The following is a 13,788-nucleotide window of genomic DNA, read 5'->3' on the forward strand; positions in this document are numbered from 1 at the left end:
CTCAACGATATCTGGCTGCTAAAGCTAGGTGTGGAGAGAAGGGTTCCTGCTGTTCCTTGGAGAAAGCGATAAGGATACAGCTCAGATGGACATATTCACGTCAAATCAAGTATTGATCTTTTTATTATTAGTCAGGAAAAGAGGAAAGGATTCTTTGGCTTAGATGAAGTCAACAAACTAATTGTATTACTCATTTCTTCAGAGCCATAAATCCAATCCTAGCCTCATGGAATTTTAAAACAATTTTTTAAAGCCACAACTGAAAAGGTGCTTACCAAAGTGTTTATGCAATGGGAATTTGGAACGCAGAGTCCAAGTCCACCATTTTGACATTCATCAATATCTAAGCAGACCTAGCAATAAAACAAATCAACATGTAATAAAAACAATGTCAATCTGAGATCCAAGTCTGAAGAAAAGCCACTAAAGTTTAAGTCTACAAAAGAGTCATAGCCCCTCCTGAACCTGCTCTCAGAATGGCACAGACATACCCATAGGCTAACTTTCCAATAAATCTCCAGACTCATATAAACCCTGAAGATACACTGCGATACAGAAAATGTCAACCATGGGATGGGCTTCTGGTTTGCCCACAAGTTTAGACAAGAACTATGTTCCCCTTATAGGGCACCTCCAGAACACGCAAAAAATGACAGTAAAATAGGCCTTTTCTATCACATTCTTCCTAGTTCAAAGGCAGTTTACAGAAAACAGAGCCCCCTTTAAAATTTATCACAGATAACTATGAAGATAACATTTTTTCTTGTCTCCATACCAGTCCTCAGTATTAGCCTGTTAGCACTCCCATTAAAGCTAAGCAAACACAACTCAGATCTTCTAATTGAGACACTCTGAACTCTGCCTAACTGCACAAAGCAATTATGGAATGACTTGTGTATAAATAAAAATGATACAGAGGCATTGATATAAACCAGCACCTTGCAATGGCCGTTCCTGCAGGGATGCTGCTACTCACCTGCTTATTGCTCTTAGCATAGCTGAGTCCTATCCCTTGCACAGTTTGTCCTGTATATCCTGGGGGACAGGTCTCACATCGGAAACCTGGAGCAGTGTTCACACATCGCACTCCAGGGAAGCAAGGGTTGTAACGACACTGCAAAGAAAAAAACGAACGAAGCACTTGTTCCTGCTTCAGTAACATCCAGACTCTGACTATGTGCACAGACCTCTCAGTCAAAGGTAATGCTACATGCAATGTCTGTATGTCTTCTGTTCAGAGCTGTCTTACAGAGTAAACAGTCTCCGCAGGTATTTCTGACTCCAGTAGATGTTCAGTTATCTCTGTAATTTAAGTAAAATTTGCAATTTTCCAATATAGCCTGTAGTTGATGCCCTAAGCTCTGAGCCCCAATCCTTCCTTTTGCTGGGCAGGTTCAGCTCCCTCGGAGGCTGAGAGCACCCTGAAAGGGTCCAGATCACAACATCAGGAAAGCCACCCAACCCACCAAAGGGTCCTGCAGTTGTGTTTTGTACACACAGAAGTGGCAGCAGCATTTTCCCTCCTTTATATTTGGACAAATCTCATAGCCAGAAGTAACCCAGAAATGAGCCAGATGAGCAGGGATGTGAAAGCACCCACACATTTCTAGACCAGAGGCCCACAGACAACCCTTGGCACTTCTCCCACAATGCCACATGCCCACACCATCACCCTTGGCCTGAAGGTACCATTCGCTTCATTGCCTCATGTGGTTTTATAGAACATCTGTGACCCGTTTCACTGGCCTTGTGGGTGCCAGTTTGTGAACCACATCCTGCATTGCTGTGTCTCCAACATCAACAGTAGCTGCTAGATAATATTTGTAAGAGTACTGAAAACATCAACATGCCATCATGCCGCACATGGCTCAAAGACAACAGTAAATAAGAAACATGAGAGAGATAAACATAAAAGACTTTTTAAAATATGTCTTTTTTTCCCCTCCATCACCAACAGAAAAACATCCGAGATGGAGGGAGAATGAGCCAGAAGATATCCACCTACAGCAAACATACAACTTGTAACCAAACAGACACACAAGGGAGCAAAAAAAGGTATGTTTAATATTAAAGCATGTTTGATGGAAAGATTTGTTAAAAGTAGGTCAACTAGCATAAGGAAAGTATAAAACCTAGGACAGACATTTTGTGCTTCTTACTTGCTGTGGATTTTTTATTGTAGGCAGCAGAGGGCACTCAAATTACACCATACACAGAGCAGAGCTGCAACTCCCAAGATACAGGGCATCAGCTGATGAAAGTAATGTCTTAAATCTGGTAATGAATAAGGGAGCATATTGCAGAGATGCTAACAGCCTCAGAAAATATGATGGCAGCTCTTAGTGAGAAAGCTTCTAGATCTGTCTTTATCAGAATTTGTACATGAACTCTTTTTTAAACGCCAGTTAATAGAAAGTACAGAAATTAGTCAGTAGAAAGGTGCTCTCCTAGGAGAGATTCTTAAACAGCTTTCAAAAAAAAAAAAATTACTTTCCTTCTTAGTCTCAGCTCACTCAGGAAAACAAATAATATGACACATCCTCTCTTATTAGACAATGAAAAGCTATTGCTACTTATTATCTTTTTTTCCTTGTCGTGGTTTAAACCCAGACAGTAGCCAAACACCACACAGCCGCTCACTCACCCTCCCACACCACAGGGCATGGGGGAAAGAAATGGAAGGGTAAAGGTAAGGAGACTCGTAGGTTGAGATAAAAAAAATTTAATAACTGAAATAAAGTAAAATTAAAATAGTAGTAATAGAAAATACAAATGAGTAATGCACAATGTGGTTGCTCACCACCCGCTGACCAATGTCCAGCCTGTTTCCGGCTAGTGATCCCAGAGAAGTGAGAATCCCAAAACTGCAATCTTGGAAGCAAGACAGCTTCCCAGTCAACTCTCATCTATCTACTGAGCATGACATTATATGATATGGAATATTTCACTGGCCAATTTAGCTCTGTTGCTCTGGCTCTGCTCCCTCCCACCTTCCTGTGTACCTGCACACTAGCAGAACATGGGAAGTTGAAAAGTCCTTGATTTTTTAACAACAGCTAAAACCATCAGTGCATTATCAACATTCTTCTCACACCAAATCCTACACTGAATCAAAAATGCAGCACCATCCTAGCTACTAAGATGAAAAAATTTGCTCTATCCTTGCCAAAAGCAGGACATTCCCCCTGTGCAACCATAAGTGAAAATCCAGCTGTTAAAGGAGATATTTACTGGTGGAAAAAAAATGCACCAGACTAGGTGGCATTTTAATAGCAGTGTCCATGTAAAGACCTCATACAAGCAAGACTGTATCTCTATGACACTGTTTTGGCAAAATTTCCTTGCTGTTTCTAATGTGAGATCAGGTCTGCCATGGTGGAATGGTAGCAGTTACATGAAGGCACATCAGTCTCCAGTGGCAGAGTCTGACTGCTCACAGAAAACCATGTTAATGTCAGGTCACTACAGATCAGGCTCAGCTTTTTCCAACTACTGCTGTCATGAGTAGAGTTGCTCCAACCCTGAAAATGGCAGGGAGGAGATTATTGCCATGCTGTGCCTCAATCTGGGTAGAGCTCAGGAGGTGGAACCCATCCATACTGGTGGGCTTCACTTAGGCTGCCTTGAAGTCTCTCACCACGCCTGTCTGTGTCATGAAACTCACACCACAGCAGTCTCAGCTCCACCTCTTGCATTCACATTTCAGAACTTCACCTCCATTTACTGCACCTTCTGTTGGAGCAGACACAGTCCATGCCATGAGGCAAAACAAAAGACGTCAGCTACAACTGTCACACATCAGGAAACTGTCACACTCAACCCACATTCTCTCCCCAGTGTTTTTCACAGATATAAGTTGGCCACATCACATCCTCTCTGCTGATGGCCTACAGGAGGGAGTAAACCAGAAGAGTAGTAAAAGCACATCTCCTGTTGGCTAGGAAGGAGATGTTTTACATGATTAGGCAGGTACATTGGTAGCACTGTGTTATCTACAAGCACAGTTAATGACCTAATCATCCTGGTCTACTACATCCAGGTGCTTTTCCACAAAAATCACTAGAGTAATGGCAAAAATCAACACACAGATAAAATGCAGTGAAGCTGTAAGTGGCTTTGTTGTTTGTGTTCTGAATAAGTGTCACATTCCAATTAACACAGGTTTTATTTAAACATTTAAGATATTGTAAATTTATTAACTCAGTCCTCAATACAAGCAAGCTCTGAATTTCTAACATATAGCACAAGAAAAAAAAAATAGATTTAAGTCAACATTATCAGCTTTCAATGCAACCATAGAGAAGCAAAAGGAACAGTAAATGTTTATTTTCTTTCATAAACTTTTAAGGTAAGGCTGAAAACATGGCTCCGGTTTGGGTTGAAGAGAAGACTTTGGTCTCCAAGGCTGGTTCAGGAGCACTACAATTTAAAGAAACAAAGCCCATATTGACAAGAAGTGCTTCTGCAGCCTGTAACTGAAGTTACTGTATCTTCTTGTGGAATAGAAACAACTATGTGAAAACCTTGTTTTGGCCAGGTTAGGGTTGTTTTTTTTTTTTTTCCCAAACATTAAGCTCCTTTAAGTGACTTCTCAACTCACCAGCATATTTCAAGTTTTCACAAATATAATCTCCATAAAGTTGCAGCAACAGCAAAACAGAGAGGTAAAATCAAATCAGAATGAAACAACATTCACTGTGCAAGCAGTCAGCAAATGCTGAAGACAGTAAGCATCAGCAACCCACTGATATATGAAACAGTTGCTTTTTAGTGCCTTTTTGTGCCTTTTTCTTTTTTCTAATTCAGTGAAAGTCACTATTTTACCTCATCGATATCTGAGCAGGTAACTCCATTTCCTGTGAGCCCTTCAGGGCAGGGGCCACACTGAAATCCCTCTGCTGTCTCCACGCACCTGACTCCCCTGAAGCAGGAATTAACTTCGCATTTGGGTTTACTGCGCCTAGGAAGCTGAGTTGGAAAATTCACAGTTCCCAAACCTTTAATGCAGAAAGAACAACAGTTTCAGCAATTGAAAGAAACATCCATCATAGCTTTCAGCTGGCAAGTGTTCTGAAGAGATCTCCAAAATGCTGCACAGCAGTGTTCCTGCACTGCACTGCTACCAGCTGTGCTGTGGCTGAAGAGACTTCATGCTGGGAATGGTCCAGCAGCTTGTGGTGCCCCAGACAGGGGAAATTAAGGCTATTTTGTTAGGTCCATGTGCTTCTCCTAGCTACACATGGGAGCCCTCCTGCTAGGTTAGTCCCAGTACAGATCTGCTGCTGGCCAGGGGAGGAAAGTGTAAAAGCCAGTGACATAAGATGGCCCAAGGGACTCAAGTGTGATGGTACAAGGCATTTCTCTGGCTAAACCAGCAACACTACCAATTCATGGTTGAAAACAGTGCAATGGTTTCACAACAGCATTAACTGACAGCCTACAAATAAGAGGAATAAAGAAGCAGCAGCTGGCACCTATGAACACACAGGACATGCAAGTACACTGGCTTAAGGTACACAGAGACCAGCCCTGGGGAAAAGCAAGGTTTTCTGAGACTGGCAGGTGCTGAATCTTGGTAGTGATGCACGCAGGATTTAAATACTTTCTTTGACAATTACACTTAAAGGTTAACCTGGCTGGAGCTCAACTTGAGTTCTGAGGAGGCTGACAGACTGGGAAAAGAAATCAGCTAAAAGGCCTGACGAGTTTAAGGCCTTTTGCCTCACCCAATGAGGGAATATTTTGGTTTTTATACTGACTGCCTGTGTGTCCTCTCTGTCAGCTGTGTTAGGATGGCCATGCAGTAGAATTTGGGAAAGCATTTATTTCTCCCATTTAGTGAAAAGATTAGACCACGTTTTGGGTCTTACTGCTGTTAAGCAGAGACTGCCTACTCAGAATCAGATGACTATCAGGTGGACTGCATAGGATCTTCCTCAGACTGACAGTACCAGCTAAAGCAGAACATGATATCTCCCCTGTCCTTCTACTAAGATTGTTCATGAGATATCTGGCAGGTAATGTCTCCCTCCCCAGAATACACAGCACAGCTTTGTGGCAGAGTGAGAACAGATAGTACAGGGCGAGTGGTACAGCTTGGTTTAATGGGGTTTTATCCCCCAACAGGTGACTGTCTGGTCTATGGAAACTGAAAGCTTTTTTTCTGAAGAAAATCTATTTTAAATTTGTGTCCAATACATATAGAACTTTGGACATGCTGTTTTTAAAACAGTACTTCCTAGAAACCACCTAAAGCTGATGCAATCAATACTAGTTTTAAAACAACTGTACATCTCATCTGCTTGCCTTTTACAGGGAATAACAGGAATACTTACCACATGCTTGGCACTCAGCTATGGTATTTCTCAGAAAAGTTGTTTCTTTGACCTTGAGAATATAGAAAATAAACATTATTCGGATACACGCAGCTCCAGGTTGCACCTGGCTGCCAGAAGAACCATTATTTTTTCCCCAAGATGCCACTCAAACCATGCAACATAGGTACTCTATCTTGAAATGAGATGTTCTTTGTACTCTAAAATTAAGGAGAGTGATAATAACTGTACTTTAGTTCAGCCTTCATCAACAGGACCTTCAAGAATGATAATGCTTAACTAGAGGCATGAATCACCAGCAATTCCAGTTCTGACACCTACCTGCAAGTGGAGCAAATGCAATTTCAGTTCTGTGTAACAGACCACCTCTACCTAACAGTGGGCTATGATGGCTACTCTAGTTCCTCTCCACTTAAGATGCTAGATTTTCTGGATCTAAACAAACAAGTCCCCCACGCTCCCACACTCAGTGATCCTTCACAGCAAACACAGGACCGATATGGTTATTTCTACACCACTGTGTCATGCCTCTGAGAATTGCTTACGTGAATTCTGCCCTGACTCTATCAAAAGTGACAAGCTTAGGATATTTCACACTGAAGCCTTATTACAGTACCTGTTGTCTGAGCAGGTCTTTCACATCTCCCAGTATTTGGTTCATCTGCATCATCTGACCCATCAGCTGTCTATTAAAATCACCTGCAGGGAAACAGCAATGAAAAGGAGTGCAAAATGCACAAAACTCCCCTTCATTCTCCCATGATAATTTCTGAGATACAAGATGGAAACACCATGAAGAGCCAAGGAGGGCAGATGTTACCATTACTTAAGCGCTGTAGGAATCCTTAGAGCAAACACAGTATCTAGCTCCAATTTTTGTAGAGTGATTTGCATGAACAAGGCTTTTCTGGACTGAACTCCACTGTACACCACAGAAATAGGCAAAAGTAGAAAGCTCTCCACAGAAAGAAAAGCAGTCTGATTTCTCTACCATTATTTCAGTGTCAAGGTTCTCTAGCAAGACCTAATAACATGGGCAACTAATGCCACCAGTGTTACTGGTTGCCCCCAGGCCTGAGACCAGCAACCCTAAATGAAACCTTAGGATTTCAAGACTGGGTTTTTGGGAAAACCCATTTAGGACAAGAAGGCAAGGCAGGGGCATGAAGTATCTGTGTATACAATGGGAAGTCACCCTCCATAAGTGTATTCCATGTCACCACAACTGATTCCTGCATACTTTTTAAAGTGGTTACCCAGCTTTCTGAGGAAGCTCACTGTGCAGCTCCAACCATGCATCAAGAGTGACTGCTCTGATGAAAAGAGTGTTTTTAATACCTGTGACAGTCACTTGGCTTTTCTTCCAAAAGGTATTTTATCACACTGCACATAAGTTTCACGGCTATGTTTGTTTCTGGGGGGGTGCAGAGTTTGTATGGACTCATAAAACATCTACTCAACATGCTATGAACTCACACCAAAGCCAGTTCTCAATACCAAGTAACAAATTAAAGACCTCTTGAAACAAGACCAAAAGTTCTATCTGTGATGAGCCATAGGGAAGGGCCAGAATCAACCCAAGATCTTCACATGACACTCCTATCTGTTAAATGAAACATTAGTTTTGACCCAGTGACAGAGAAGCAGAGAGCATGTTTAGCACCGTAGCTTGTAGTAGTTTCTGTCTGTAGCTCCCTTCTGGGTTTGTAGCTCTCTCGAGCAGCTATTTATTTACTTCTCTACTTAGAGAGTATGTCAAAACAAATTTCACAACTATATGCTCTTTTACTTTCTAAGCAGGCACAATATTTTGATATTATGCCCGATAGCTTCAGGGAGGTTTATTCATGTGTTACTTTTGTGAGTATTAAAAGCTTATATGAAAAATGCTTTTCTTAATGCTTACCTCATTGTTTTGTACTTCAAAGCATGTCTAACTGTTTCCAAACATTCTAGTGAGAATCGTCTAACTCCTCACAGACTACATTTTCTTCATTTGAGATTTTCTCATCAAAACACTGAACAGGTTTAAAGACTTAGGAACCACCTGTTCCAGAACCTGCCTCTGTTCTAGTCCCAACCTTGTCTTAATTTTATTTGGGAGGAAGGCAGGAGGACTAATACCATGGGTATTTCAAAATCCCATAGTGGAACTTGGCATTCAGGCTGTCAGGACAGATGCTGGGGTCTGTTCTTGTTTTGCTTGGTTTTTTTAAAACAAAGAATGGTTTAGGCATTACTGATCGAGATCTGCAAAAAAATCTCAAGATTTCAGATGCTGTTTGTTGGCTAGCATCTAAATCAAAACCAGATCTATTCTGTACAGTTAAGTTTTGCAGACTGTTAAAACTTCAAGGTGGACTAAACAGGTTATATTGCCATTAACTACATGTCCTGTTTGCAAATTTAGACAGCAGAACAGAAACAGATGACTTCCCATAGTGGGTTTTTTTTTTTCCCCTCTTCCATTTAAAGCCAAGTCCTACAGTAGGCCCCACCTGCAGCAGAATGACCAGTGATCAGTGCTAAGAACTCAGAGAGGCCCTTCGGGGAGCTGTTGTTCCACAGTATATTGTGTGGTGGCTTTTCCTAGGAGTCAGCAGGGTAAGCAAAAGGTACAGCCTGAAGCTATACACTTATCTGGTCCTACCATGTAGTCTCTTTCATCCATACACCACCTACTGAGGCAACTCCCCAGTTCAGCTAGTCTCTAGCTCTATATTCCAGTAACAACCTGAGTAACAGAATGGCTTTCACAGCAATAATTAAATTCAGAAACAGATCTGAAGAACTACTGTCCAAGAGGGAACTGAAGTCCCTTGTCATGCTTATTCTCTGTTAGCCTGAGGTCATGTCAGGGAGCTACTCTTTCTCTCCTCAGGACCTTGCGGTATAGAATCATAGCATGGTTTGAGTTGGAAGAGACTTTTAAAGATCACTTAGTCCAAACCCCTTGCCATGGCAGAGACATGTTGTACTAGGTCAGGTTGCTCAAAGACCTGTCCAACATGACTTTCAGTGATGAAGCATCCACAGCTTCTCTGGGCAACATGTTCTAATACAGGGCCTTGGATTTTGAGCAGGTGACCAGCTCCATTGCACAGCTAATTGGCTTAGGCAGGGCAAATGCACAAACACTAGCTTGTGTAATTGCAGGCCACCACGGAATGCCTCATAGATACTTCTTCTAGCTCTCTTGGGGGCAATACTGCCTCAAGCACTCCACTTGTCCCCATCCAGCAAAGTCAGAATCCTGAAGTATCATTCAAAGAGGTTGTGGTTACTTGGCCAGAGATCCAGCCATGTGTAAAGCATGGATTATGGCTGATGAGAACAGTTTCCTGTCAGCCTATAATCCTCCACCAAAGAAGCTACATATACAAGTTGCACATGGAATTATGAAGAGGCACATTCAAAGTAAACAGGAGATACCTCCTCAGACATGTGCTGAATCTGCCAGGAGACATTCTTGATCATGCATTCAAAACCAACTGGATGGATTCATGGAAGGAAACTTGTACTGAGTATAAAACACAAAGACTCCACCTCTGAGTCAAGAGCTCTGTACACCATGAGCTGCCAGAGAACAGGAAAGCACTGAGGGAAGACCACACTGTAACTCCACTCTCTTATACTCTTGCCCTTGGGTCTATATTGGCATACTGTCTCTAACAGTAGCTAAGTTAAAAGATCCTTTGGTCTGGTGCAACGTAGCTGTTTTTTTCCCAGTCAGGTTCAGGTACTCTGCATGAACTAGATGACCTCCAAAGATCCCTTTTAACCTGAATGATTTTGTGATGATGATTACATGCAACATACTAATCTCATCTACCAAACCCAGTGCATCTTGCACTGTATATTCCTACCCACACAGGAAGATCCAAATACACATGTTCAACCTCTGTCTGATCATCATATCCTCATCTACCCTGCTTAGGTGTCTCAGCCTCACAGACTGAACATGGATGGAATGCTGCTGCCACATCAGTGAGCAGGCACACAGTCAAAGCCATGTACAACTGTACATGTCCGAAGACCTCTCAAGGATTTTCCAATCAATATAAAAACACATCCTTTTACCAAAATATATAGGTCTCAGATACTGCTAAGCATTTGCATTCCAGATTTTTCTGGCTGAAGGCAAAATTGTGGTTATCTGATATATTGCTCCTGTAAAAGGGCATCGTGAAGCATATACAAAGTGCAAGGCAGCTGAGTTAATATTGCTGTTGGAACATCTGCACCTTTCCCTTTGGTGAATTTGACTATGTAGACTTTGAATACACTCATGTGAGTTGTTTCATTATTATTATTAACATGATACTAATTTCACTTGAAGGTTACAAGCAACTGAATTTGAGAGGCTCAGTCAGGCAGAGGCAGCCAGGGAGAGACAATATCTCTCTGTATTACTACCATTTGTATTATTGATTAATGAGCAAAAAGTTACAAATGAGAAAGCTGCAAGTCTGCAATCTGGAAACCTTCCTCTCTGAACTGTGAGTTCTTTCAAGAGAAAACACAGAATTACCCTTCACTTCTATGTGTGATTGTCTGTTGATTTAGGGAAAAAGAAAGACCTTTGATGATAAAATTCTGTATTTTTTGTCTAGGTGTATGTATGCTAATGAGCAAGAAAACAGAAGCATGTGCAACTGAAGATCTGTGTAACTGAAAGGCAAACCAGATTCTGTTATCACTGCACACCACTGATGCCTACATTCATGTAATGTACCCAGGATGCTCTCATATAAAATTTGTGTATCTTATCTCTAGTCTCATCAAAAGTAGCAACCTGCAGGGTTGGGTTCAGCAGGGGGACAGGAAATGGTGTGAGAGAACTTCTCACGGATCTTATTTCAAGCCTTGAACTCACTTTTTTCCCCCATGGTTGTCACATATTAACATATTGTATGCACAGTGCAAACTCACTCTTCTCCCTCACACGCACAGCAGAAAGGTAGATTGACAGGGGTACAGATGGGAACGGATCGGAAGGGGTACAGATGGGGCAGTCTAGCCCAGGTTTGCTGCGTCAAGAGGTTTGAGAGCACCCTTGCCCATCACAGGGGATTGCACCCAGCCCCTGGGGACCTGCAGGAATCCCAGCAGCCTCAGCTCCTTCCTTTCCTCCCTGTTCCCAGCTCAGTCTCTGTAATGCTCAGCAAAGCAGAAAAGGAATTGATTTTTGGAGCAGATTTCCAGTCCAGCAGGTGATAAGCCTCAGCTAACCTGCAGCAGGACTAGTGGCTACTTTGCAATGGCTTTTGCCACGCAGACCTGCAGGCTCTGTGGCCATAGCACCAACACTCCCTGCAGTCTCCTGTGTCCCTCTCCACGCCTTGTTCCTTCCCTCTCTGAGACGCTCCAGTGATCAACAAAAGATGAATACTAGCCACGTGGATAAGTACATTGTTGAGTCTTGCTACTCTATCCATCCGCCTATTTTCACCAAGCCTCTAGCAGTGTACCACATTTAGGACTACTTCCTGTCTGCAATTTGAATACTTAAAATATTAAGTTCACACAAAGAGATCATGGTCACAAAATTTTGTCTTCCAAACTAGGCTAAAAAGCCTGTTTTAAACATTACAGACAACTCTTTCACTAGAACAACTTATTGCTTTATCACCAGCAGCAGTGACTCTTTTTTCTCTAAACTGAACTATTTCTAAAACATCTACAGGAAATTATCATGGCTGTAATTCAGTTAAAGAATTGTTATTACTTGTCTACAGTGCTTCTCCAGATTTTTAATATTCATCACACTAGCTTCTTTGCACTGGTATCCTAAGGAACAATTTTAACTCCTGGTTGCAGGCCTTACCAGCGTACTGAGAAACAGGTTCAATTTGCTGAAGAAAACAATCCTGCAGGTTCCCCACTTGTGCAAGTGTTCCTCCAGTTACCAGCTTCAGCTCATCTAGCGTATCCTGGACTCATGAGAAAAACAGAGCTTACAATTCTGATACAACAATGGAAAAAATGTGAAATATCAGACAAAGTAAATTAATTTTTTTAGAAAGGTTCTCCATTTCCCAAGCATGCAGTGTTCCTACACCATTCCCTTCAGGACCACCCATCACCGTCTGAACTGTAATAAAATCCCTAATCTTTGCCTTGAAGATTTTCACATAGCTGTGGTTTTATTTTGAACTTTTTTTACTATTCTAATTCATATGATCTCACATACCAGGAAGTTCACATATTTTTATATTCGTGGCATATAAGAATTTTTTGTGGTGTTGAACTGAATCCAAAGCAGTCTTTCTCCCCCCCCCCCCCCCCCTCAAATATGTTTACATTCACATCAGGAATATGGGCACCTTAGTGACTCTCCATATAAACAGGCCCATTTTCAAGCCTGCAATGAAATAAAGGAAGAGGGCAACCTTGGGGGCAGAATGTCTTTGCATCTTCTAATGCATATTTTGGATTAATAATGATGGAAAATGCTTGTGGAAGATACTGTTTATTTCGGACTGCTATGCCAACCACTGGCTGGCAGACAGAGGAAGAAAAGCTATTGCAGGCAAACACATGGGGCTTGGCCTCTTGCACCACGTGAGTCCCCCCCTTCTTTTGTCTTTTTAACACACACAGCCAAGAGTTGCTCATACTGAGCAGCTGTAAGAAGCTGATGAAGAGCTGCCCTTACTGTATCAGCTAAGTCCTTGCAAAAAGTCCGGTCCCCAAGAAACACCTAGACTGAAGTGAGGCAGCAATTTGGGGGGTTTTTTAATAAGCTAAAAATTGTGTTTATAATTAATAGCATGACTATTACTGGGTTCATTGAAGCTAAGATTTCACCTGTTCCATAGGAAACATACATTTACATTTATTTCACAAGCCAACACTTCAGTATTACTGAATCATCATTGTACAGAGCTTGGCTGCTGTGAGGACTGAATTCAGTGATCCAGGGGATCTCTGGTGACCCCTCTAAATGCTCAGCCTGCTCCCAGTTTTCCCGCTCACCTGTGGCTTCTCCTGGAAAGTGCGCAACTCTACTGCTGCCGACCTCTGAGACAGTGCTGAAAATGCTTTTGGCAGGTCCTGAATGGCACCTACTTGCAGGCAGTCCAGATACAATTCTATTGTGCTTGAACCTTGCTGCAGGCCACTCAGCCATAAGATGACAGCATGGGGTTTCCCATCAGCCAGCTGGATGTTGCTAAAGATCACCGAATTCAACCTCCCATCGCTCTTCAGATAGCGCAGCACCACTAGTACAAAATATACAGAAGGACTATCAGAGGCTAGCAAATAACCCATGGCTGATCAAGGAAGATCCTGTAGAAGTCTGTAATTGCTCTCATATTTTTCCACATGTCAGTTTTTGTAAATGTATCCCATATGCAGATATAAATGCTAATCATACATGGGACATTGACTCTCAGAACAGGATTACCAGGACTCTCATGTGACTCCCCATTTGGAAATCATTGCTGTC

General features: G+C 42.1%; 1 protein-coding gene and 1 long non-coding RNA gene across 4 annotated transcripts in view; one reads left to right on the forward strand and one right to left on the reverse strand.

Annotated features, from left to right (window-relative positions):
• THBS4 (thrombospondin 4) overlaps positions 1-13,788 on the reverse strand; it is a 38,899-nt gene that overhangs the window by 15,759 nt on the left and 9,352 nt on the right. For all 3 annotated transcript variants that reach the window (XM_074856277.1, XM_074856276.1, XM_074856278.1), the window contains exons 3-9: positions 13,314-13,561; positions 12,163-12,268; positions 6,952-7,034; positions 6,336-6,387; positions 4,825-4,997; positions 977-1,114; positions 276-353 (exon numbers count right to left, since the gene is read on the reverse strand). In XM_074856277.1, the coding sequence (XP_074712378.1) occupies positions 276-353; positions 977-1,114; positions 4,825-4,997; positions 6,336-6,387; positions 6,952-7,034; positions 12,163-12,268; positions 13,314-13,561 (878 nt within the window). The remainder of the gene's footprint in view (positions 1-275; positions 354-976; positions 1,115-4,824; positions 4,998-6,335; positions 6,388-6,951; positions 7,035-12,162; positions 12,269-13,313; positions 13,562-13,788) is intronic.
• LOC141937934 (uncharacterized) lies at positions 1,105-11,008 on the forward strand. The gene is made up of 3 exons (XR_012627120.1): positions 1,105-1,200; positions 1,958-2,055; positions 10,949-11,008. It is a non-coding gene; the product is annotated as an uncharacterized LOC141937934 (long non-coding RNA).

This window comes from Strix uralensis, chromosome Z, assembly GCF_047716275.1.
Source record: "Strix uralensis isolate ZFMK-TIS-50842 chromosome Z, bStrUra1, whole genome shotgun sequence".
Taxonomy (NCBI): domain Eukaryota; kingdom Metazoa; phylum Chordata; class Aves; order Strigiformes; family Strigidae; genus Strix; species Strix uralensis.